General features: G+C 37.5%; 1 protein-coding gene across 2 annotated transcripts in view; it reads right to left on the bottom strand.

Annotated features, from left to right (window-relative positions):
• Window positions 1-1,238: 1,238 nt before the first annotated feature.
• Window positions 1,239-27,297, bottom strand: part of mapk8ip1b (mitogen-activated protein kinase 8 interacting protein 1b) — a 42,161-nt gene continuing 16,102 nt past the window's right edge. For both annotated transcript variants that reach the window (XM_008405942.3, XM_008405943.3), the window contains exons 3-12: window positions 21,576-21,833; window positions 16,172-16,253; window positions 13,439-14,563; window positions 11,859-11,934; window positions 9,731-9,903; window positions 8,885-8,988; window positions 8,608-8,724; window positions 8,085-8,155; window positions 7,842-7,940; window positions 1,239-4,496 (exon numbers count right to left, since the gene is read on the bottom strand). In XM_008405942.3, coding sequence (XP_008404164.1) covers window positions 4,424-4,496; window positions 7,842-7,940; window positions 8,085-8,155; window positions 8,608-8,724; window positions 8,885-8,988; window positions 9,731-9,903; window positions 11,859-11,934; window positions 13,439-14,563; window positions 16,172-16,253; window positions 21,576-21,833 — 2,178 coding nt within the window. In that variant the 3' untranslated portion in view covers window positions 1,239-4,423. The remainder of the gene's footprint in view (window positions 4,497-7,841; window positions 7,941-8,084; window positions 8,156-8,607; window positions 8,725-8,884; window positions 8,989-9,730; window positions 9,904-11,858; window positions 11,935-13,438; window positions 14,564-16,171; window positions 16,254-21,575; window positions 21,834-27,297) is intronic.

Raw genomic sequence — 27,297 nt, 5'->3', positions numbered from 1 at the left:
CATGAGCAATTTCTTGTACAGCTACTTTTTACTTTTGAGTAAAAATATGCTGAAGTATCTCTGCTCTTACTGGACTCTCTATCCACTTCAGTTCAGGATCATTGAGGTACACAAACCCCTCTACCATGTTAATGTTGTAACCAGGTTGCTTGGAATTGCAGACTTCTGCCCAGATCCCTCTTGAAAATGAGATCTAGATCTCAACAGGGTTTACCTGGTTAAATAATGGAAATAAAAAAGAAAGAAAAAAGAAATTGCAATTCAATGGAGGTGATAGACTGAAAAAAAACTATGTATAGATGCCTCACACATGGAACTTGGTGTTTTTAGAACTTAATGGGAATATTGAAGACAGTGTTTTTGGCCAAAACGGTGCCAAGTGGACAAGTCACCATCAAGTGTAGGATATACAGAGATGATGCTTTGTCTCTGCAACCATTCTGCATTGGTGAAAGAGTGGTTATGGATCTTGACTTCTTTATAGAAACACCCTCAGTCACTTCATCCACATGGATGACATCAACCTATATATCAAGACAGAATGCAAACACTTGAGAACGCTTGCTACTTGTGACATTAGTGCGTCCTCTGTTGCGCATGCAGGACACTTTTAGGTCGTTTGCAGTTCACACAGGACAAGTCAGAAATGTGAACTACAACTTGCATATTAATCAATGTGGGCTGTGAGGCTATGCAAAAAAAAAAAAGAAAGATCGGAATTGATCAATAGGCAGACAGATTGATCGTAAACATGGATGGTAATGGTGGGGCACGTCTTGCGATTTAAAAGTTGTTCTCCAACAGAAGCCAACACATTAACAACTTAACCCGCATTTCATCCACCATGGTTGTTTTTTTCCCGCTTGTGCATAACAGAATGCAGAATAGTGATGTTTATCGAGTAAAGGTTGGACGAATGCCACCTGGCTGCAAGACTCAGATCACATTTCAAACGATTAGAAACGTATCGGATAAAGGAAAACATATAAAAGCAAAAATGGGATCTTTGTTGTTAGGACTGTCATGAAAAGATCCGGTACAGGTTGCATATAGGCAAAAAAACTTTAGTCTGCAGTGTGAATGTAGCCAAGTTTAATACAATCCAATTTTGTATTAAAATGTTAGAAATGTCTGTGTCAACATATTTTCTGTCCTGCCAGACTGACTGTCAAGTTGCGTCAGAGTAAATGTGTTGATATGTGGCTGAATGATGGCTGCATAATACGACAGGACACCAATCTGCTTTAACAGTTTTAAATCAAGAATAGTTCACAGCTGAAAAGATCCAAAACAAAAACGAGAAATTTCACTTACAACACACTGAAACAGTACAATATATTCTTCATAATTACAAATATTACATTACTATTTATATATGGCATCTTTGTACATCTTTTTCTATCATTTCCACTGCAGTAAACTCTCCGTTATCTTGACTGGCTCTTGAAAAAGAAGTTTGGACAAAAGAAAGTCAGCTAGACTTTTATGTTGAAAGTGACAGAAATGTAACGGTTGAGCTGAACAGAAAAGTAGTCTTCAAGTATTCATCTTTATTTTACATACCTTCTTTTCTTTTGTAAAGTATACAATGCAAAAACCCACCTGTAAAATGATCCAATTAGACAAGATGTAGAAAAACATTTTAATGTCATCATGTCACTTTGCTTTAACTACTGTATGCTAAAACAAAAATAGTAATCCACTGGCTTTCTGTAATGATCACCAAGGCCCATTGTATATTTTAACAGACCCCTCCAAAGAGATGACTTGTGTCGGACATAAGGCGACAAAAAAAAAAGGTGCAAAAACTGAATGTTTTGATATTTTTGTATGACAGCCAAGGCTCTTTACTTTCCATAACACTTTGCGTCTTTTTGTGAAGCTATGGTAAAAACCTTTACGTAAAGGACTGATACCGTCTTAAAATATTTTCCTTTGTTTGCTGTCCCTGTATTAATGTAAGCACCCTGCAACAATTACACCTGGGTGGTTTCCGTCTTTGGTTGAACACGTCAGATCAACCTGCCCTCTACAGCTGCACTGACTTTTCTACCATTTATCTTCAGGATAATTAGAACTTAGCTAATGTTCATTTCCTGTTCAGTTTCCCGTTTCCAGAGAAGCTGGCATTTAGAGTGTGTCTTTCAAGGAAGCCTTTCATATATGTTCTTGCTGGCATTGGTAAGATTTTAACTTCCCTATGCTTTAACATTTGACAAGGTGAAATGAACACCTTATCGTGGCGTCAAGAGGCTCATCTTTGTTTTGTTCCTGCACAAGTTGCCACTCCGTGCCTTTATGTTTTAAATTTAGTTGTTTATTCTTAAGTGGATAACAAGAAATATGATTTGGGTAATTTATATTTTGGAGCAGAACCAGGTAGCCCCGCTCCCTTTCAAAAATCACTTTGTGCCTTTAACATATTTTTGTCTTGCGATTAATAAACAGTTGTTATTTTCAACCATATCCATCCAAATCAACACAGTTGTGGCATTTTGGAAACTCTGAATATGACAACCGAATTTACTAATTTGATCTAATCTGTAAACTGTAATATAATTAAAACTAAATGTCAACAAGCACAAGTAAAAAAAACAAACTTGGTTGCATACATTTATTGTAAGTTTTATTTGATTTAGCATCTTTTTACTTGTTGTCCAGCCCATCTGAGACATATTTACACTGACAGAGCAGATGGATATTTAGAGAATATTTTACACTGTATTTTACATTCGCACCTGCATGGTGTTCAAACAGATGTCAGAATGTTTTAATCCTCTCAAGTAATCTTGTTTGAATTACCAAATAGGTGAAAAATTGTTTTGTCAAATAAGTTCTTTGATCAGGCTCAACTTCAAGAGCCAGGAAATTGTACAGCAAATGTAACATGGTGGCATAAAGAGCCAGTTATGGTGAAACACTTAATCTTCTTAATCCTCAGTCAAACCCGTAAACTAAACCCACTCGGTGGCAAAATAAGTTTACTGAGAAAGTTTCAAATGAACCGATATAAAAGAGGCACTACTAGTGAAGATAAGAAGACAAACAGAGCTTAGAATTTGTTCCTCAAGCAACAGATTGGGTCACGTTTAACAAAGAGCACAGTGTGTTTGAAATTCAGGAAAAGCAAAAAGTGAAGCATTAACTTAACCTTTATGGAACATAAGTTAAAGCTGCTTAGCTTTGCCCTGCATTGTTAACCAAAGATGTTCTTTACCCTACACAGTAATTGCACAGTGTTACTGTTTTTTTTTTTTTATTGATTTAAATCATTGGAAATTTTTTTTAAGTACAACTCAGCTACATCTACAGAAGATGGTGATTACACTGCAGACTACAAAGTGTGACGACAGAATCTGTAAGACCATTTTCTTTGTTTTGGATGCATCATCTTCTCTCCACTCAAAAGTTGTATACAGACACAGAGCCTGGAACCTGTACACGTTTAGCATCCCGGCCCGTCTAATCAGGTTAACAGCAACTGGAATGATTCAAGAAAAACAAACAGGCATCTACTTGCCTGCTCATCTCACTCTGAAACATAATGTCAGGCATTTTCCTGCAGAGTAACTTACATCTGACCCGATCAGTGTGTTTGATAAAATGTGAACCAAGTTCTGTCAAACATCAATATGACCCAGAATTCAGATGGAATCTTTTAGCCAGCTTTCAAAACCTTATTTTACGGTGGCTTGTGGATATAATCTTATACAAGATTTCCTAAAAAAACAAAATAAAATATCTGCACAGTCTTTTTTTTTAGTTAATGTACACTCTGAATGGTGTTCATTATCTTACTGATATAGCTGTACAGCTCCCTCAATTTTTAAAGACAAAGAAACTTGATTCAGTTATTTTCGGAAGTCAGAATATTTTTTGCCTTAGGTGCATTTGAAATGAGAAGAAATCTAGTGCTCTCATGACGGAGCTGCTGAGATGCTGCTACAGGCTAAGTTTTGTTAACACGGCTGCAGATGTACATCAGTTGTGCTTTGCATTTATGGACTCCACCTTTTGACTCTCACCGTTGCATATTTTCTTTCTCCTTTGGCTCATTTCCATCCCCTGCTCCTGCACAAATGTTGTATACAGACACTTGACAATGTGTCTGTATACAGACACATTGTCAAGTGCCTGTGTATGCAAGGTGTGTACACCTTATCCTTACCCCTTCATTTTGTCAAATTAAGGGGTGGCAAAATTAACCCCTTAATTGTCACCCTGAAAATGCTTGCATGTTATCCAATTTCTCCATGAGGACACCGGTGTCCTTAAGACAGCTAAGGGGTTTTAAATAGTCATTGTGAGTTTGTTACAGATGTTAGTGGCATTTTTTCTTCTTATCCCCTTTTAAATATTTGTCCTTCATGCACATTTATGTTATGATACAGCGTACTGTACAAGGCTGTGGTCAAAGGCGGGGTTACTCCAGGTAAATGTCTTCTGTTGGACACGAGAACTCCACAAACTCTTTGTAGTACAACTGGAATGCTTTCCTGAAGAAGAGAAAAGAAGAGCCGTCATTTCTTACCTTTCCTTGAATTTGCACACTCAAATTCTTGAATCGGAACAAACAATTTGAATTATAACTAATTTTAATCTTCAAGTATATGATGGACTGCTGAAATTAAGTATTGTTTGGTGTGGTTTGTATTCATGTTATTAGTTTTTGGCATTTTCTGTCATTTACTTCTATATAAAGGTTTATAATTCTCTTATCATTTTTACCAAACTTAATTTTATTTTCTGTTTTATCATTTATCTACCTGTGATGTTGTGAAGCACGTTGGTCTGCTGAAGTTGTTGTAAATGTGCTATATAAATAAACATTGACTCTAATCCACATGCAATTTAAAACAAGAGAGCTGCTTCGTTTTACTACTAAATTTAGATTGTAAGTCACAGAAATGTGTGGATTGTGTTTATACTGAGTTGAACATGTCGTGTCAACAAATCAGCTTACTCAGCTTCTTCTGCCTTTTTGTTTTTCTTATAATATCTCTGTTGACACGTGAAACAAGACACTGTAATGCCTTTAATTTGAAACAATCCATCAAGAGACTCACAATATCACCAACTACAGAAAAAAAATACAAAAAGCAATACAAAAGTACTTATAACCCTTAAAACTTTTTAAATATTTTGCCACATTAAAACCATAAACACTAATGTAGTTTATTCACCAACACTGATAGATAAACCATTAGTTCCTTACAGAAGTGGTATTGTGTCATATACCAATAAGTGGGGTAAATATTTTATCAGAAAATGGAGAATGTGACAGGTGCATTCATTAAGCCTCCCTGAGTCAATATTTTACCAAAGCACTGTTTGCTGTAACTGAAGGGGTAAATTCAATGTGTGCAAGCAGGCCCTGGCTCCCAACTACATACATATTTATATACCGTATTTTCCGCACTATAAGGCGCAGCGGATTATAAGGCGCACCTTCAATGAAAGGCCTATTTTAAAATTGTTTTCATATATAAGGAGCACCGCATTATAAGGCGCATAGAATAGACGCTACAGTAGAGGCTGGAGTTACGTTATGCATCCTCTAGATGGAGCTGCACTAAAGGGAATGTCAACAAAACAGTCCGACTCCGGTCGGCGAGGAGAGCCTTCCGCGACTGGGCCGGGGCGTGGCCGGACGATGGTCACCCTTCTCCGTTCGCGCACAGCATGTTCGTGGAGAACGTGGTGCTAAATGACCTGCAGATGACCTGATTCTAGACGTTCGGTAGGTAGATAGGTCAGTCACACTTTATTAACAAACCAGAATTCTGACAACTATCCCAGCATGCACTGCGCGCTGCTTCTTGTACGGGGGAAAATGAAGTCTGCGGCTGCTTATCGTAGCTGCTAGACCTGTTGTGGCTCAGTATTGGTCCATATATAAGGCACACCGGATTATAAGGTGCACTGTCGGCTTTTGAGGAAATTGAAGGTTTTTAGCTGCGCCTTATAGTGTGGAAAATACGGTAGGTACGCCTTGTACGGCGTTTCAACTAAAAACCTAGAAGTCCTTGAAGTCCTTGTCAAACGGGGTTTTTGACTAAAGTCCCAGAGGGTTAGAGTCCCAGTTAAACGATGTTTAACTGAAGTCCTAAAAGGGGTGCGGGTTTGAATGTTTTTTAATCTTTTTTTTTTTTTTTTTCAAAATCTCTTTCTATTTCTCACTGTTTATTCACTGTCTCATGCTGTTTTTATTTTAATGTAAAGCACTTTGAAATGTCTTGCTGCTGAAATGTGCTATACAAATAAAATTTGATTGATTGATTGATTATTCTTCTTCACATATTGTATGCAGTAAGATTACAGCATGCCTCCATCTCCTGGAGTTCGGCCACTCTTGTAGGTTATTTTGCCTTGCAGAGGTGTTACGAGATGGCAGAACTTAATGAGTATGCCGATATTAAGCTGAAGTAAGGTAAAGCAATGAAGCAAAAAGAGTGATTTTATTAATAGGAAACAGAAACTGAGCTCATGTGATGAGATTTGAAATCTTAGCAAGTATGCAGATTCATGTTAGGGCAGAAACTGTCATCTGTGGTGATTTTTTTTTTCATGTTAGGTTCTGTTATTTAAAAAAAAATACAACCCATACACTAAGGTTCATTTTCTTTTTCTATATAGTTTCAACTGTTCAGCTCTATAAAAGTCCAATTTGTCTTATCTGATCACACACCTGAAACCAAAGTGTTATCACATTTTGTGATGCACTGCTTCTAGTAGATAAAGGGGTTAAATTCATTAAGCTTAGACTATGTAGTACCTCAGTAAAGGTTTTAAAGAAAACCTTTACTTTAAAAGTGTTAAAAGGATTTGGAAACTTTTTGAATTCACAAAATGACGTTAAAGTCTTTTGTGAGTGTGTTGCCTGTGAACATCAGTTTTGAAATCTCTTCATCTATGCTCAATTGGACTTTAACCGGGCCATTCTATCTCATAAATATGGTTTTATCTAAATGAGGTACATCAAATTCTAGTTCTCAAGAGTCAGTGCCCTCCAGGTTTTATTATGTTTGTACTCCAACTAAGCTGATGCAAATAAAAGTACTACCTTGTGTTAGCTCGTTCTTCAGAGAAATGTTATTACACCGTGTATTTCGCTCCCTTGTGTTGGAAATATCTAAAGCAAGAAATGTAGAGTCCATGACTTGGTTATTCTGTTGTCATGAGCCTCTTGGCTTCTTCACAGATGTTTCTTTTTGCCTGGCCTGTGAGTTCAGGTAACTTCTTGATAAAATCATAGTGGTAGTGTACTCTTTCATTTTCAGATTAACAAAAATAAAATAACCTCTTCTTTGGTACTGGTGTATTTGCACACGCAACACAGTCATGGTGAGCAAGGGGCTTCCTACCTTCTGCATGCCTGCACACATTTCTTGGCAAGATCATAGTGGTACCGTACTCTTTCATGTTCAGATTATGGCTTGAGTAATGGTCTGTGAAAGCTTTGAAGCCTCCGACATAGTTTTATTATTCAACTTTCACAATTTTATCCATGAACATGTAGACTTTATGCAGAAAAACACAAAGCCAGGATTCAAACCTGTGGCCAACTTGCACCATCATGCAGCCCCTCTATGTACTAAAGACATTCATTTTAAAGTTTGGATATCGGAGTAAATGTGCCTAAAGGTACCATTTTTCAGATTTTACTCTATTAAAATGAATTGAAAACAATGTATAATGCTTATTCCACTTCAGGTATTTACTACATTGTTTTGTAATATGACAAAATTTGATATGGATATGTTTGCAGGTACTGTGCATCAAAGAGTTAAGTGTTTTTTTTAAATAATTAATCTAAAGTTATTGGATGTACAGCAACTTACCCAATTGACTCAGCAAGAGGTTTGGTGGAGTTTTCAGACACAAATACATGGCAGGCAAATCTCTGATCTGCTGGGTGTTTAGTGATGAAACCAAAATACCTGTAGGGTGAAAAAACAACAAACAGGATATGAGAATCCCACTCACCTTAATAAATTCAGATTTTTGATTTGTTTTCATACAGCGACACCTAGTGGCACTTTAAAGCCTCCACATACGGACAGTAAGAAAAGGGAAAAACTTACTTGCTGTTTTTAGGATGGTAGCCACAAAAAGAAACATTCTTTAATTGGAAGAAGTGACTGCACTCGTTACTCTGTTGACAAGACACAGGTAGAAGAGAGGGAATAACATTTCTGATTAAAACAAAAAAACACCTCGACCTCCCCCGATCAATAAAAAGTCACATTTTTGTTTCTAACTGTGCTTGGAATAGATTTGAGTTCAGGATATCTTGTTGGACAAATAAAACAATTATGTTTTTCAATCAACTATAAATTTAATTTACAATGATAGAATCATGCTTTCTTGCATTTGATGCTTTTAAATCAAGGGAATATCTGATTCATATAACCACATAACATGACAAAGTTTGGTTCTGAACATTCTGCATGCTTTGATAAAATGCTGACCTCTACAGAGTTTTTGATGGTTCCACAAGCCCTTGAAATAAGTTACTTATTGTGGGGAAAATCAGCCAAATTTGATATGTTAGATTGCATGTTTACATTTGACATGGAAAGGAAAAAGTACCAGAAAGAGTCTTACTCTGTCACAAGCATAATAATCCTCTTGAACTGCAAGCTTAATTCCTTTGACGCTGATCTCCAGGACACAGAAGGAAGGTGGGTTGAACTTGACTGTCATTCGTCTGTTGTTGGCAATCTGAGGGACACGATTATGATTTACTTAATTGAAAGTTCATCAAAAATAAGTTTGTAGGTTAATAAACCTGATAAACAAAAATAAAATAACCTTTTTTTGGTACTAGTGTATTTGCACACTCACAGGTAAACACATTCATGGAGAGCAAGAGGCTTCCTACCTTCTGCATGGCTGCACACAGAACATCATTTCCTTTGTGATATGGCACTTGGACTGAGCCAAGGAACTTCAAGCGGTATCTGTCCATCCACTCACTGCTCTTAACTGCAAAGAGAGGAGAACAAAATGGCAAAAATGTATGAACAGTAATTAAAGGCAGGAGGAAAATAAAAGCAATTGAAAACTTTACTGATTACCAATAAAACACGTCAGCATTTTTATACAACTCTGACAAAAAGCAGGATTAATTGGATTCATTCTTTACTTTAGTGTTTCTGATTATACTGTACAACAAAATCATTTTCATTAACTATGAGGAGAGGAGCTTCCTAAATGTATTTCCACCAAATCTGATACATTTTTTCCATGCAGGTATACATGATCCATCTTCACTCAAACATGTAAGTTAAAGAGTTTTTTGAATGATTTTCTAATTTCAAAATTGAAAACCAAAAACCTTGTAGACAGTACAAGTAAAAGTAGGCATTGCTTGCTGCTGTCAAAATGACTGTTGTTTCAGAATCAGAGATGACAGCAAAAGAAAGAATAAAGCCATGGCAAGCAAATATAATATCACATCAAGTAAGCTGTTTCAAAGTAAGGGAATTTAATAAATAAAGAAATATGTAGAAAGATCAGAGAAAAAATGAATAAGCAAGTAACCTGAAAAACAACTAGCTGTAGCTGTATTGCGGCAGGTTGTTTGATAATGTTCTTAGCTAATTGTTGACATTAAAGTTTAAATTAAATTTGACTCCCACTGTAGTAATTTTGTGCAGCTTGTTGGTCACTTTTCCGCTAAAGTCAAGATAATTTTGACATCTGGACATAACAGTTGTGTCAGTACCTTTGTAGCAGTCGGTGTCCTTGTTCACCTCTATGGCGTAGTAGGCGGGGAAGATTCCATGCGCACCAGTTCGCATGTTGTAACCCTCGTACCAGTAATCCTCTCCCTGGACCTCCACTAGCAGTGGGTCATCCACCTCCAACTCCAGCTCATCATCATGTCGAGGCACAAACCTGTTGAGATTTGTTAAAATTCAACGTTTAAATTGGTAACAGAGGAGCAATGACAGTGCAGCGAGTTGGGAGGTGCCAGGCCTCTAGGCTGCCTGGACAGATACAGAACCTAACAAAACATGAGGTAGGAATTAGGAATACGTTTCTTTTGAAGGATTGAAATAAAACAAATACAGCTAAAGACACCTCTCCAATTATTCTTCACAAGCTATCTTTACAACTGCAACACAGCTTGATGCTACAGGAAGACAGCAAAGTAAGCTCCTTTTTGATAATGCTTCAAAAATATGTCTGTATTCTTTTAAGATGATCTTTACCCAGTTTTTCACACTGGGTAAACTTGTTAAAGATGCCACTCGTAATATGGGAAGGAAGGAATATATGAATATAGTTTATTTAATATTTTTCATCTTTAATGCTAATGACCACATATTTTTTGCAAGGTTTCACTGAAGGGAGCAATATTACAAGACACATTTTACATGTACTTTTTCCTATATATGTAACATTTATGTTAGCATGAGTCTAAAAACAAATACATATGAACTGACATCAAAACTTTGATAAACTTACAATAACCTAATTTCAACAAATCAATAGGTTATTAAATTACATTTCAGCAATTACACCTGCAGTTTAAGTTTCTAATCATGCATGTTAATTCATTTATTCTTTACATTATTTCTCACACATTCTAAAGCTGGACATTGAAAAGGCCTGTAAATTTAAATCACATCATACATTGGCTTCATACATGTGCATATCAAAGGAAAAGCTATTTTGAAGCACATCTGCTCCCAACAGTTATTGACTGCAGAGTGGGCTATGTAAGGACAATGCCCCCCTGCATCGTATGATGTCTTGCTAGATAAAGACGCTCTTGTTCTGTTGGCTGTGTTGTTTTGGTCCCTGCTTCCCAGTGCCTGGAACAGCCTGAGGTTTTCAGTAGCAGCTGGAAGCACTCAGTGCTAACTGGAGTGAAATTGAAGCTTTTTCTTCTCCGTACTTTATGCAGAGAAAAGGACAACATAAATGCCACACTGAGATAAAAATGCAGACACGAGCCTTATTTGAATTTGCCACGACTGATGATTTATGACATAAATATTTTTGGCAATCCTCACTGAAGCTGTAACAGTGTGGTAAAGCTTTAAAGTCATCCCCACCAAGTTAATAATTTGTGCCGTGAATAAGAACTGGTGATATGGATTAAAATGGATTAAATTATCTTAATATTCTCAGAGAAGTATTGCTAAGTGATGATAAAAAAATCAGCTAAAAACCCATTACTGCCTGTTTTAGTGATATATGGTTAGGGCTGCAATTCATTGCAGTCCAACTACTCTAAAAAAACCTAATAAAAAATGTAACAAGAAACAATATGCAGATTATTTACTAATCTGGTGAAGTTTTATTACTAAAAAGCACATGATAGACTGCATTTAATTATACTTTAAATAGATTAATATTTGTTTCTGGTGTCTTGGAACAAAATTGTCAATATTTTGGGGTATGCAAACATCATATTATAGAGTTTAGTGTCAAACATTTTTCTGATGAAAATTTTGTAATAACAATGGAGGTATAATAATAATAATAATAATAATAATAATAATAATAATAATAATAATAATAATCTCTAGTGTGAATGAATTAAATGAGGAAATTTTTATTCAGTGTCATCGGTCTTTGCAGTATGTAAATAATTCCATGTCAACGGCAGTAAAAATGTAAGTATGAGGTCAAAAGAAAGAATAATGTATAATTTAATACAGACTAGTTCATCCCTCATTAATGCAACTCCTTATAAAACAGATTGTTGCTTCAGTAGTAACAAAGTTACTTCCATTAAATATGATGGATGTGAAGTTATATGGATTAGACAGAAATCCTTTTAGCACAGATACAGGTGTCACAAAACAATGTTTGATGGGAACTGTGTGTTTTTGCCTTACCTGTATACTGCTCTGTGGGTCTGATCTTTCTCTTCCCCATTTATGATACAAGAATATAAACCAAAGGACTCAGCACCTTCAATCACAAAAAAGAAATCAGAAATATGAGGAAAACTGACATAAAAATAAAACTTTACAGATTACAGTGCCAGTTTTTAACAAGCCTATTGTGCAACTAAAAAAAAATCCAATTAAAGTACAATCAGGTCACTTTTAAGCACAGAAGGATCATTAAGGTCCATAAATCACAGTTAATGGGATGTGAAACTGATGAGTTTGCGTATTTCTACCTACATTCCCTTGAGATTACCTGCTTTATTCTGCACTGGGTAGATTAACTGCGGTGTTTTTAAAAGGTTTCAAAAATGCTCCTGATACAAAGGACAGTAAACCAACACCAGAGTACAACAGAGATGGCATAGAAACATTGGAAACACAAAGCCCATCTGAGAAAGATGTTTTTCATGCACTCATTGAAGAAATGGTTTCACAAAGAAGCAAATCAGATGATGTTTGCTTTATAGTGTTATGCTGACTAGAAAATCTAAAGCTTTGGTTGCTGAGATCTACCAATTAGCCAGAATATTCATATATGGTTTAAACATAAACCAGAACAGATTTTATGTAAGTGTTCAATAGTGCATTTAAGGGAATCCAAGTTAAATGGATCCCCTTAAAGGTGGATCAGCACAAATCATTTCTGAAGGTGTTGAATCGTGTTATAACTTAATATTATAAAAAAATTAACTGTACTATACTCTTTATAAGGAGATAAAAACAAATATTGCTTTCAACTTGCACAGTAATCATTTAACTGTAAGAAATCAGTTTCATTATAGTTGGGTTGAATAAGATTTATTTTATGAAAATAAGATATACATATTTTACTGATCGCATATTTTGAATTCCAGCCAGATAAAGTAAAGTGAAATATTTTTAACATTATAAACCTACTTGAACAAAGATCTGCAGGGATGTTATTTAAAAGATTTTGTTTTAGTGAGGCAACTTTATGCTAAGGAGGTTAAACAACCAAAAAAAAAAAAAAAAACACACAAGCAGCTTTATGAAGACTGGGAAACAAAGTTAACTGGCAATCTGTTCAAAATATTAATACCATCTTAAATAACCCAGAAGAAAAAATGGATCTCTATTCCTCTAGAGATCCATTCCAAGCTTTAAGACGAAACTAAAAACTAAAAGCAGTGAAGATTATGAAAACCTATAATCTTCACTGCACACATGAGAACACTCTGAATCCTAAGTACGTATACAAGGCATTATTCAATTAAAAAATACTTTATCAATTCTGAAGAGAAATTAAACTATAATCAAACTATTGCTATAAGTCTAGAATATTATGTTTCCAGCTTAACGAGGCAAAATGGTCAAATTATTATTTGGGAATCGGCTTCATGTTAGGGGGTGAGATCTCTAATGGAGGCTATGCACATGTTTTTTTTCTCATGTATATTGTAAGTAAATTAAAATAAAGTCAAATATTATCTATTTTGTTTATTACTGTTTAGTATCTTTCAGCTTATAAAAACTGGACAAAGGTAATGACAGGAGGGACTTACTAGAAGAGCGAGAGCGACCGTTCATGAACACATTAAGGAACTTCTTGGAGAAATGCAGATCTTCCTCCGGTGTCGAGTCTTCAGAGAGGCAAGCTGTGGCTTCCCTCTGCGCTGCTCCGGTCTGTTGGTTTTGTTCCTCGTCTTCATCTTCCTCGTACTCCTCCCCGATGGCCGACTCATATGGAGAGGAGACGCAGTTATCGTAGACTGTGGCTGAGTCACTGTCATCGCTGTAGCCTTGGTAACACTGTCTGAGACTGACGAGCTCCAGCTGAGCGTGTTCGTCCACCACTAGTGTGTATTTCACAGAGTCATATGTTAGGCTGCTGGCTTCGGAGCTCATGGTAGTCCTTAGTATGGCAGGTTTAATGCCACCACCGTCTCCACTTCCTGCTGTCTTTGTCATCTTCCTGTCCATCATTATTCTGTCTACATCCTCATCCTCACCACAGTAGCTGTCATCGGTGGCGTCCACATATTCTACCGATGAGCCAGCCCTCAGCATGGCCCCTGCTCCTGTCCCCTTCAGGCTGAGGTCTAGTGCGACAGAGCCGTGTGCTGAAACAGACATGTTGGGTGGTGTGATGAGAGACTCTACACAGGAAGCATAGGAAGGTGGAGGGACGTAGAGCTCGTCCTCCTCAAAAATGGAAGGGTTGGTCCGGTCTGGGAGGGGCTGATAAGGAGGCGGTCCCTCTGTGTCCGAGCTTATGGACATGCGCCCTTGCTCAGTCTGCTGCGAGAGAAAAGGTCGGTCCTGAACATTGGGGGGTTCCAACGGGTCCGCTGATCGTTGCACTGGAGTCAGATAAATCTCCTCTGTGGGTTCCAGATGAACATCTGCCTGGTGGCGAATCTTTTCTCGGTGGCCCGAGCTGTCCGTCTTACCCGTTGGGTACAGAGGAGCGGGTGTGTAGTTCTGCGGCGGTGGAGGTTGTGGTGGTTTCTCCTGCAGCTTGGAGCGAGTTGCGGCTCCAGAGCTTGAGCTATGCGAGCGCCCCGAGGTGTGGCTGTGTCTGCAGGGGGCGTCGGTGGAGGTTCCTCTGTCTTTGGTCTGCGCGGCCCCACCCTGCACCTTGTCCTCGTCGCTCAGACAGCTGTGCTCTCGTGGAGGTGTGAGGTCACCTACAGGAAGAAAGGATGCAAACAAGGCCATGCAGACAGCCACACAGACAAACACGCAGCCACACAGGCACATACAAAGGCCAGGCACACAAACAAAGTAAGTACACATGATGCAGACATGCAGACGGGAGAGACAACAGAACGCAGAGCCACGGAGACGAATGGACATGGCAGCGAATGCACAAAGACAAAAGAAAAACCAAAGCAGAAAGAGAGACAAGTAGAAATGGTTAGGTAATGTTAGGATTACACAGATAAATCCCCCTTACTCATCAAATTCAGAGCTAGGATAAGGTGCCTGCTGCGTTATGTCACATGTTGCGTCATAATCCATCGCCAGTAAATCAAAGCATTATGTTATCATCCTATCTTTCATACAGTATTGAACTATGGTGAGACAGCTCCTTCTGGTCTTTTCTTAAAATAAAATAGAAATGCATCCACACAGAGAGCATAAAGGTGATCTGGTCAGACAAAACAAAAATTCCACTTTTTGGTCTACATGCAAAATGCAACCAATACATGGTGTTGGTCACATTATGCTAAGAGGATGCTTTTCTCCAGCACTTGGAAAGTACATCTTCCCAAAAACAATAAGCAATAATGGGTCTAACCTGGAGAAAAAAAATGTATCAGCATTTTTAAAAAAACACATATTAATCTATATTTAATGTCTCTCCTTGGTTTATTCACAGAAGAAATGATGTCCAATTTTATAAGGCAGTTTAAGCTTCAGCTCAGGACTGTTTCAAGTGGGAAATATGATGAAAATAGTGAAAAAGTAACAAATCGCTTCATCTTCTAATAATAAAACCCACAGACTAACAACACTAAGCAAAAATCTAACTTAACACTCACCAACATGTATTTATAAGACAAAATGTATCTGAACACTTCTTTAGATCACCTGATAGTGAGACATCATCCAGGAGGTTCAGTTTTTTGCATATTTGATTATTGCTAGTTGGAAGTGCTTTGAATAATGAGAATGATCAAAGTGCATCAAAGAAGGCTTCACATCAATATTATAATGTACCGGTATGTTATTTTATTTTATTTTTTTTGCAGTTTGGGCAGCAGCTCCTTCCAGCAGTTGGCGCCCCACACGTCAGGCTATACAGCTAATACCACGAGTAGCTCTGACTGTATGAACAGGAAAATAGTTTTTTTCCCCTCTCTTTACGTTTCAAAATAGTACATTTAGCACAGAATAGATCCCTATTGCCAAATATCTGCAGTGAGTTTTTTTCATCTCCACAATATCTGCAGTGAAAAAAACTCACTGCAGATATTGTGTGAGAAAAGGGCTTTGAACATTTTTGTAATAATGCAATATGGTGGTTTCCGCTGAGTTTTAAGCTTCGTAAAAAAAAAATACAAAAATAAATTAATTTTGCAACTGCTTTCCTTCAGCTAACTCCACTCACCATTGTACAAATCCAAGCTACTAAAGATACAAACACAGCCTGACAAACTAAATTAAAATTACACAAGTCCTCTTCACAGTCGAAGGAAACTTTAACTAAAACAACTTTACTGACAAGCAAGTTTTCTACATTTACAAAGTTTAATGTTCTTGTCTAAAGAACCAGTAAAATGAAAGCTCACCTGTTTTAAGAGGGGAGGACGAGCCTGAAACTTTTTCCTGCCAGCTGTATTTCTTTCCGAATGAGTTGTTGTTTAATGTGTCCTGAAAAAAGAGGAGGGGAAAGGACTGGTGAGAGGAACAGATGGATACCGAGGTAAACTTGGAGAGAACGACAAAAAGGAACCATGTTCCAAAGTCGACGACTTTTGTGAGAGCATTACATGCACGGACACTCATACACACGCACGCACACGCACACACACACACACACACACACACACACACACCCCCACACACACACAATGACTCAAATGAATGAGTGGGGATTTCTTTTGTTCGTGCTTCGTGGCATGCATTTAAAGGGACACAACCTTTTATAAAAGATCCTGGGAGCACAAAGTTCATTCACACAGAACTGTGGTTAACTCAGTTTGAATCAGACGTTACAATCTTATCTCTTCACAAATTATAACAGCATTGTTACTGTATCATCTCAATAACAATATCATTCTACATCAGTGATGACTAAATAGTGGTGTTAGTGGTAAAGAAAGCATCATAGCTCAGGTGCATTATCTGTACTTTTCTCATCTTGTAATAATGCAGGAAACAAAAATTCCAGAACTAATAAAAACTCCAATCCTGTATGCAGCTTAGTTGTAAACTGTAGTTTATTTAGAAATCTGAAACTCAAACCCATACTGACTAGGTTGAGCCTTCATGACTGTGGTGTTGGAAACTAGCTTTAGCCTATCAATGAGGACTGGGAAGGGTGGAAACAGAGGAGTTTGTTTTTTCACAGTTTATCTGTCACATGTTACACCGTCATTGTATAGTAACAGTTTCAACAAAAATATAATAAACACATATTGTTTATAAAAAATTACCTAGAGCTTTAATTCAAGTACACAATATGGGACATTTCCATATTACAAATAATGCATAGTGCTGAAAATTTTAAAAACATATACTCAATAGGAAAAGACTTTAAATATGGTGTGACAATACACATCACCATGAGCTTCAGCCTTACTGTTGCAGACACAGAGCTCAATTAAATACAATTGCACAGACAGAATAAGGTGATCAGAATGACTGAAAATGAGCAGTAATGATCTCTGTGACAGAATATATCCTAAGTGGAAAAAAGCCAAGTGTTATGATGGGACAACATGAATGCTTTAAAAACTGTCAAAAAAGATCATACACCAGACTACTGTTTAAAATCATCTTTTCATATCAGACACATTCAAACACCATGTCTGGGTTTAAAAATGTTTAATTTAATTTCCAGATATAGAAAAACACCAGACAGAAGGAGAAGTGGAAACTCCTGTGACGGCAGTGTGTCCCAAATTAGATGCTGTCCTCCTCTTCTACCCACCCACCACACATGAGTCATCGTTCCTCTACGTTTACCAGGCGGAAACTCAACTGTTGCTGTGGTAACGAGAGAATCAGCAGGTGGGAGACTGCACCCATAGATCTGGGAAGATACAGATTTTACCACTGTGACGAGCTGATCATGGCTGGGGAGAGTGAACCCAAAAGAGTCGGTGTTAATGACTAGGATGGTGTTGCTGTAATTAAACTGGATTTTATTGTTAAATGTTTTCCAAGATGTCTCAGACTGTGACATTATGTCTGATGAACTTCATTGTCCCGGTATCTTCTTTCCGCACCAAATGATTAAAAAAGACCATCTTCCTGAAGGGGCAAAGATGAGGACGTTTCTGCTCCCTAAAATTAAAGTCAAGTTTCTTTGGAGTTTCTAAATTTGGCAGGACATACAAATTAGGATGTGGTAAGGTCAGGGGAATCATTCATTTCTCAGCTTTTTTCTGCAATGTCACCTCATGCCTATTGAACTGGTTTTGGTAGATCTGCTACTATAAACTCCGTAAAGAAGTTTGTAGATCCAGAAAATCCCTTACTAAAACATGCATGTACTTCAACATAAGTAGTGTTAGCCCTAGACTCAGATTAACTCTGAGGAATCCTTTCTGACATGGCCGTCTGTTCCCCTGTCTTCTGGCTCACTGTACCCATGCAGATTTAAAAGGGGCAGTCAGAAAATACCTTCCCTGTCAACAAAAATTTGTTTTTTCTCTACTGTAGGCCAACTTATTTAATTTATATTGAAATGTCAGTAGTCTAATGAGCTGTTGAGCTTTGCTTAGCTAAAAAAACCTCTTGGTTGCTACAAAATTATGCACAACTAAACAGTGTGGTTCAGTAGTGCAAATCTGCTGACCTGGAAACGGTCCTAATGTGTCTTCTGTCTCCTCTTACCCCCATTTTGTTACAGTACAATGTGAGAGAAAAGGTTGCCTGAAGAATATAAGCACTGTATCCTACTTACTCATCTTGTCTGACTTAGGCTGCTCAACATTTCACTGTTTAAGCCTCAAAAGCTGTTAGGAAAAATTAGGTTCCACAAGAGGAGCCTAATTAAATAAAGAAAAAGTTGACTTGTTGTGTTATGAAAAAGTATGTTGTTGTACATTATAACAGATATTATGCCAAACTAGCACTAAACAAGCTCAAAGGAGAAAACAAATGTTTGAATATGGCAAAATATGACCTTAATTGATTCCCAGAGAGACAGTAATAATCTGAGCAGCTGTGCTCAATGTGGCAACAAGAAGGATACAGACTCCAGCTGCTGCTGCATCGCATGCAAAATCAATTCTTAGACAGACACAGGAAGAATTGGTCTAACCCTCTGAGCAGGATACAAAGCAACACCTGTTCAAAAATCATAGTGGTAGGAAGGAACTAATGCTGGATGTAACAGGCTCCCCATCTAAAGCATTGCCATTGGTTTACTATGATGAATCAGTGATGTGTGGGCTGTCTTATCTTCATAGTGATGAATTCAATGACTACTTGTACTACTGGAAAGCTGAAATCGTTGATAAACTGGAGGCACCTAGACGCAGATAACCTAGAAACAACAATAAGCTCAAAATGAAAGTGTAGTCGGTTCATCGTAGAAAAACAAAAAGAAAGCCTAGACAACCTTCCAAAATTGTCTGTTCAAATCCATATTAGGAATAAAAACAATTAGCTGATTGTTAAAATAATATTCCAAACATCTTAAAAGGCTCAGACTTTATTCCAAAAATGTTGCCAATTTGTTTCATACAATTGTTGATTTATTTATTTTGGTCCTCTATAATCCTACCATCCATGTTGAATGGCTAGGACTCAATGTCCCTCACATGTTGCAAAATAAACTTTTACTAAGCCATCAGAAAGCAAAACAAAGCAAAACCAGGACAATGGAAGTCGTACTGACCCACTTTCAACATACGCACACAATATCTGGTCGGTTCTCTCAAACAAATCATACACAACAAATGTCTTAGGCCAAAATAAGTCATAATCACAGCCATACAGAGTGACTTGAAAACAACCAATTACATACACTCCCGTTTGACTCTAGTTATCAATCAATGCGGTCAAGTTCAATTGACTATTCAGGTTAAAAGGATTTTCATCTAAGGAAACCCAGCAGATTGCATTGACTTTCACCACTTATTCCTCTTGGACAAGCAAGTAGAGCCACAGGACAAATTGCTTCCATTATGTCTTTGATTTTGTAACAATCCTTCATAATGAGCATGAATGGAACAACAACTGAAAGGACACTTTTCCTTTAATAGGAAGATACGTCCAGAAGAACATGTGAGGAAACATCTGCAACGACCAACTGGGTGACATAACTGGGACAATGGTAACAGCTGATATGGGTAGAGCCCTAAATATCAAATTGTTAATTTGACCCAAATCTTAATGGCATTTGGCCCATAGCTTCGGGTTCAATTCTGTGAATAATCTTTAACAAGTGAAACTGCTTAACCATAAACTGGTAGAAAAATCCTCTACTATTTGTGGCAAAGAATAATCCTCACTAGTTCTGGGTTTGACCCGCTTTTTCCTTCAGAACTGTTCTAATTATGCATGGCATAAACTCAAAAGGATATCAGAAACATTTGTCATAAATTGTGGTCAATATTGATATAATGTCACCACAGATTGGTTAAATGATGCAAATCTTGTCAAAGGTGCATTGTTTGATTGAAATCTGGTACCAACTGGGACCAGCCAGAATCCCAGTTGGTACTAGGGACCCTAAAGTGTGCCAATAATTATAGATCCCCCATCAGCACTATACCTCTACTATTAGCCTGCATCCCTGATGAAGGGCAACATGGGTCCATGCTGTAGCGTTGTTTACACACTCTGACACTGACATCTGAAAATCTTAGCTGACTCATTGGACCATGCAATGTTTTCACATTCAGCCATTGTCCATATTTGGTGGCCCTGTTCATATCATATCCATAGGTTGCTTTTCTTAGCCAAAAATGTATATCTTGTCTAGATATATATGGTTCTCAATCCTCATCATAAATGTACATTCTTGCTCAATTAATGTCAGCAATTAAGAGAAATGACTGACAGATAGAACTCCATCCATCCATTTTCTTGCACCCTTTTTCCCTCAGTGGGGTCGGGAGGGGTGCTGGTGCCCATCTCCAGCCAACGTTTCGGGCGAGGGGCGGGGTACACCCTGGACAGGTCGCCAGTCTGTCGCAGGGCAACACAGAGACACACAGGACACACAACCATGCACACACACTCACACCTAGGGGCAATTTGGAGAGGCCAATTAACCTGACAGTCATGTTTTTGGACTGTGGGAACAAACCGGAGTACCCGGAGAAAACCCACGCACGCACAGGGAGAACATGCAAACTCCATGCAGAAAGACCGGGGCCGGGAATCGAACCCAGAACCTTCTTGCTGCAAGGCAACAGCTCTACCAACTGCGCCACCACACATAGTAGCACTATGCGCTCTATCTCACACAACCTTTTTCCCCAAACACTAACATGTGTTTGGGGACACATGTTAGTGTCCCCAAACACCAACATGTGTTTGGGGAAAAAGATTTCCCAAACTAAAAAGATTTCCATTTTGCCCTATATTCTTTGGCATCTACCAATAAAAGTATAAAATGTGCCCTAATTGAGCACCGTGTAGGGAAATTAGCTCTTCTGTTCTCACACAGACTGACTTCCTGAACAAAACCACTCACATCACGTGCTCTATTCAAGCACAAACAGAGATGGGCACCAATGGGAAAAAATGTGTCTTGACAATTGAAGCCATTGTTTGGTCTAGAAAAGACACCCTGTCAGGAAAACAACTGTAATGAATTCTGTGGAAATGTCAACCGTTTTGTTAATCTTTTCTCAATTTTGAAAACACAGTTTTTTGCTGTTTTATGGAATAAACACACATAAGGCAGTCAAACACATAAATAATCTTGCTTCTGATTTCCATTAGAACTGTGCTCTGTCAGAAAGTGTGCACGTGTGTGTGTGTGTGTAGATAAGATAATCCAGGCCATACCTGTGAACGAGGCACGATGGGGAAGAGGTTAAGGGTCGTAGGTCTCTTGGGTCGGTATGTATCCATGGTAACAGGTGCTCCAGAGTCCTTGGTGACTGGCGCGGTTGCAACGGCGGATGCCTTCAAGGTGTCTTTATCACCGCGGTAACCGTCAGCACCGTCAATGAGTTCCAAATGCAGCATTTCTGCCTGAAACTGGCCAACTGCTCCCAGCTCCACCCTCCCCGACATGCTACTGGTTCCTCGCCTCACACGGCCCTGCAGGGATTGGAGGGAACACAGCGTCAGTCAAAGAGGAAGAGAGAGTGGCACAGAGAGAGAGAGAGAGCATGTGTGCCTGGGATGAGGAGATGGAGCTAACCAATTAGAGGCCGTTCTGTCTTCAGCAACAACAGTTTCACTGAAAACAGTTGGCCACCTTAAACACAGCACATACACAACTAATTTACAGAGTCCTCTTATTTAATGATAATGTTTTCCTAGAATAATAAAGAATGACACCTCTCTCCCCTATGTCTAATTTTTTGTGAGATGTTCTTTCTTTGCTTTTTCCGTAAATCAGTGGTCATATCTGAAATTATGCTCATATTAGGCTATTTTGGTTTTATTTTGGTTTTAATACTTCACAACCAATGTGTTTGGCTTAGTTGCATTCAGTGGCAAGAGAAGAGAAAAAGTCTCAAACTCATCACAAAGGTGGAATAAATACGTGCTAACTTTAAACAATTTATGGATTTATTCCTTTACAATATAATTTAGTTTTCCACCCATTTAAAATCCAAAGATAATTGATGTGCTTGCTTGTTGTCATCTCTTTATGACCTAAACTTATACCCACAAAACTGTCCTATGCTTCAATAATGTACGAAGGTACCAATTTGTCATAAATAATGCTTTAGCGTAATCTTTCTACACATTCGATTTTGACATAATTTGATCTTCAGCTAAGCCAGGATGCAATTTTTTTTTAATTCTGTGACATTTACAGCACACGTGCAATTTCTGCAAAACTCAATAAAGTACAATTCAAATGGAACATAAATTGCCCCAGTAACATTACTTAATCCCATAATGAATTATGAAGATGACTGCTCTGCGACAATTATGAGTCCCTCACCTCTGCATTGTGAATGCTCGAAGTGACTGCAAAAATAGTAGGACAACCCGTCTTACTTTAAGCTTACCAAATCACAACATCCAACTCATATGAGCATGGTGAACAGACAGTAGGTAAAAGGGCAATGAGCCAGTTAAGTCTGCTTTACTTATCATCAATTCCCCAGTAGCTGAACACAACACACAGTAACACCAACTGTTTCTATTGGCTTTGACGTGGACTTCAGAGTCACTGTAAAGCCTATTATAGTCTTGAACTCTCGCTTTCCTGCACATGCAAAGTCTAGTTGCAAAACACTAAGATAAAGAAAGAGACAACATGAAAACTTTGCAAAATATCCGAATGCATTATCGTAACTTCTGTAAATGTTCAAGTGCCCAAGTAAAATAAGTCAGATAAATCTGGATTATTTAACCGAAATGTCATCAACGGCTGAGTTTTAAAGTCAACAAAAAACTATTTTTTTGCCAACTCACATTTAACAAAGTTTCTCAATACTGTTGGTATTCACTCAAGCATAGTAAAATAAGTTACTGTCATAAAAGAAGTCAAAATCATAATCTTTAATGTTCAGTGTAAATATTACAAGTGAAATAATTTATATTTTCCATTTGAACTTCAGCAGATTGGTTGTCAACATGCATCTTTACAACTGCAGGCTGTGACTAAAACCCAGCTGGTGAATGGAATGGAGGTTAATCCACTTCCTTTGGCTAAGTGTTGCCTTCAAGCACATTTGCATGCAGTGAGGCGCTCATCCCAGATTTCCAAAGGTCTTTCACTTTTTGTCTTTCACCAAGGAAGGAAAAAAGGTCTTTTTGTACGAGAAGAGAAAGTGGTAATGGTATGTGAAAAATCTGTAAACGTTTGATCTGATGTTGCAGCCAGAAAAAGATTATTTAAGATTAAAATGAAGTGTTAGTATTTAGTATTAACAGTCGTATTTAAAATGTATATGCTGTGAAGTCATGCCATAAGTGGGTTAAAAATAATGACAAAAGCAAAGTTTGTATTTTTTTCCATCATAAATTACAACCAAGGGTTAGAATTAGTTTAAAACAGAACTTCCAGAAATGTATCATAAAAAGTTAAATAGCAAAAAATTCCTGAACATAGGATGCAAATGTTCTGCTATATATGACGTCTTTCAGAATCCTCAATTCAAATATAATTGGCTGTGAAACGTTATGTTAATTAACTTTCAAAATATTAATTCCCCATCTTATGTGGTAAAAGAATAACTTTCTTTTTTCATTTATCCAACTTAAATTTTACAATATTATCCATTCATCTGTACATTGATATCTAAATCCACTCATCTACTTTTCAATCTACATTGCTCATCTACCCACACATACAGTAGTACATTTATCATATCTTTCAAATATCATTTTGTATGTATATCTGTCAATCTGCCAGTCCATCTATCCAGCACTTTATACATACATTAAATCAGCCAAAATTCATTTATTTTTTTAATCAAGCATCATCTAGTAATAATCAATCCAACAACGTGTCCATTTATCTATCTGTGTACCAATCACAGTTCAATCATTTGCTTGTGGTTTCCATCCATCCATCCATCCATCCATCCATCCATCCATCATCAGATTCACTCATCCTTTCCTCCTCTTCTATTTTCAGTTCCGCCACCAGACAACTGTCTCTGATGTAAGCTACATTTAAACAAGAGTTTTTCTTCACTCCCCATCCTTTTTCATCTGCTAAAAATTCAATAGTTGTTATCCCAGCAGGACATTTTCTTTTCTTTTTTTGGTTTTTGCTTTAATGGCAACAAATTGTGGCTGGCCCCTTTAATTGACTCCTGTCCCCCTGTTGCTAAGAGACAAGCCACCCTGGTGATGAAGGCAACATTCCTGCCAGGGATATGATTGAATTTATTAATCAAAGTAGAGTGAGCAGAAAAAAAAACAATAGACAACTCAGACTATGCAAAGCAATAAAAAAAACTAAAAGAAAAAAGACCTTGAAGGAGTAGTTAGACTTAATGTATGAAAGTATGTTTGTCAAGGATAATTAAGAATACATATCTTTTAAAGTTTTTGTTTAGTCTCTTTTTAAGATAAAAATTTACAACAAAACAAAAAAATGGCAGCATTTTAAATTTTGTTACAAAATTTGTTTAAAATGCATTACATGTGAAAAAACAGCTTCTGTTAAATGAGATCTTGGAGTAAGCAGACTAACCACAGTTGCTCTCAGGTCATATAAATGTTCTGTTTATTTCAACTAGTTTTATTACTAATATTATCAGCTTGTCATAGCTGATAGTATTAGTAAAGACACTTTCTATATCAATGTGGAAACACTTAAAAGCAGCAACACTTATAGTCCATTTCTTGCCTCTAAATAGTCATAATAAAAATTTCAGCAATTATTTGCTTAACATATTCAAAGCTGTGTGTTTAAAAATAAGCTGGACAAAGCTGTCCTACAAATTAAGGAAAAGACTAGGATGATGGTCAGTAATAAGTCATTATACATTCAGAGATAAAAAAAAAAAAACAAGTCAATCTGCATGATCGTGTCCCTACATGGCTGTGAAAATGGTGTAAACAGGAGCCGAGAGAGAAAGGGACTTCTCTTGTGTCCACTTGACTCGATGAGGCAGCTTCCTCTCCAGTTACCATGTGTAGAGGAGATGACGAGAGCAGTATCCATGGGGGTGTTGTGTGTGTGTGCACACACGCGCCGACACTCCATGTATTTTCAGCTTCGTCACGTGGAGTGGGTAAGAAAAATACTGTTGCTATGGAAACAAGTCTGCTTATGTGCTCATAGGCACCGTCATAGCAGTGCTTATAAGACTCTGATCTCTAAAACAATGATTTTAAAACAACTGTGACGATGGTGTTTACCACGAGAAAAAACCAATAAAAAATGCTCAGTTTTAGGTCACATTTTGAGACGAAGATTTGTCTGGAAAATGCATTAATCAATGCTTTTTTTTCTGTACATTTAAGAAGCATTGCAATTTCCTCCATCTTTCACAACTCTTTTGCTCCACATATTTGCTTTGCACTTGCACTTTATTCATGATGCAGATTCTACTAAATATATGCAGGAGTAATTTTAATCCCATCCATCATTATGTGCACGATTATTAGCCAAACATTTCCACAGATAATACTTTCTAGCATTTGTGACATTCCTGATTTGGTTTTTGTTAACATCAGCATGATGAGATCCTTTTTAGCCCTTTTTTCTTCTCACGTACCAAACTGACCAAAATGTAAATAATACATACATGCATACATAATTTCTTACTTAATTGCAAGTAAACTGCTGCAAGACCTTGTTTGGCAAGAAAAGGGACTTTGACAGCAGATCTGCCATTTAATCTATTTTTAAAATTAGAAACTCACACTCAGGTGTGAAAATAGTGTCTGCAAACAACTGACACATCTACCCCTGGGTGTTTTTGTGTACTTCTACAGACATTTTAAGGCAATTGCTCAGTCAAGTGACCCCACCCAAAAATGTCATTCTCGCCAACCTTTCACAAACGACAAATGGCTGCACATCAGATCAATTAATCCTTACACATGAGCATGGAAGCACTCTTCTCTCCCAGTCCCGCCTTGAGTGGATGTAATGATGATACATGTTGTCATCCCACGTCTCTAAGGAGCACTAAATCTCTTTATGCTTTGTCTGAGCTTGATCTGGTCCACATTAACCCTTAAATACTAAAGCCATGTGCACTGGAAATTCAATATGTCTTTTGATGAGCACCGGCCTGTCTTTTCTTCGCCAGGATAAGACATGTATCCGGACACCGTTCACCGTTAAAGAGAGGCTGACTATAAAATCTTCTAAAAAGAACTGTTGCTTGTACATGAATTGTTCCGTCTTCTCTTGAAACTCAAACCAAGTTTTTGAAGGTGAACTGGTTTAAATAAGAAGAAGCGCAGACAAACTCTAGAAGCAGAAAAACATATCTGACCAAGGAATTAACCAAGCTAACAGTTCCAGCTAAACTAAATAATGTGAACAGTAAACAGCACTGAATCTTCAATTACAAACTTTTTAATATATCTTATATATCAGTCAAGTGACCTTTACAGCAGTAACACCAAATTAAATGTCAGAAATGAAATTATATTTCAATATGAAAAAAACACATTTCCCTGCAACTGAGACGAGAATTCTTTATTTCCTCCAGTTTTTGCAAGTGGTTTGGACTACTCCTTGTTTTTTTTTTCTTATTCTCAACTATATTCACAAAGCAGTTTGCCTTAATCCATACAAATGAAATACAATAATTTAGAGGTGTGCCGATCGATCGGCCACAGATCATACTCGGCCGATTTCTGTGAAAAAGTGTATGATCGGTGATCAGTGATCTTGTTGCCGATCACACAAACCGATCACCTGCATCTTATTTCGCAGTCTGTGCAGCTGGTCTCCTCTTTCCTTCACTCTGCGCAAATGAGCAGCAACAAAACCTAAGCGATGTGGAACTATAACGCACTAAGTGAATGGGGACGTTTGCGTGTTGCGGCGGAAAATTGAAGCACGTCAAAATGCATCAACACGACGAATCAAATATGGCATAAAAACAATGCCATACTTGACGGAGTT

The sequence above is a fragment of the Poecilia reticulata genome, chromosome 3, assembly GCF_904066995.2.
Source record: "Poecilia reticulata chromosome 3, P_reticulata-male-v2, whole genome shotgun sequence".
Lineage (NCBI taxonomy): Eukaryota > Metazoa > Chordata > Actinopteri > Cyprinodontiformes > Poeciliidae > Poecilia > Poecilia reticulata.
This window is presented reverse-complemented; position numbering and strand designations above follow the sequence as displayed.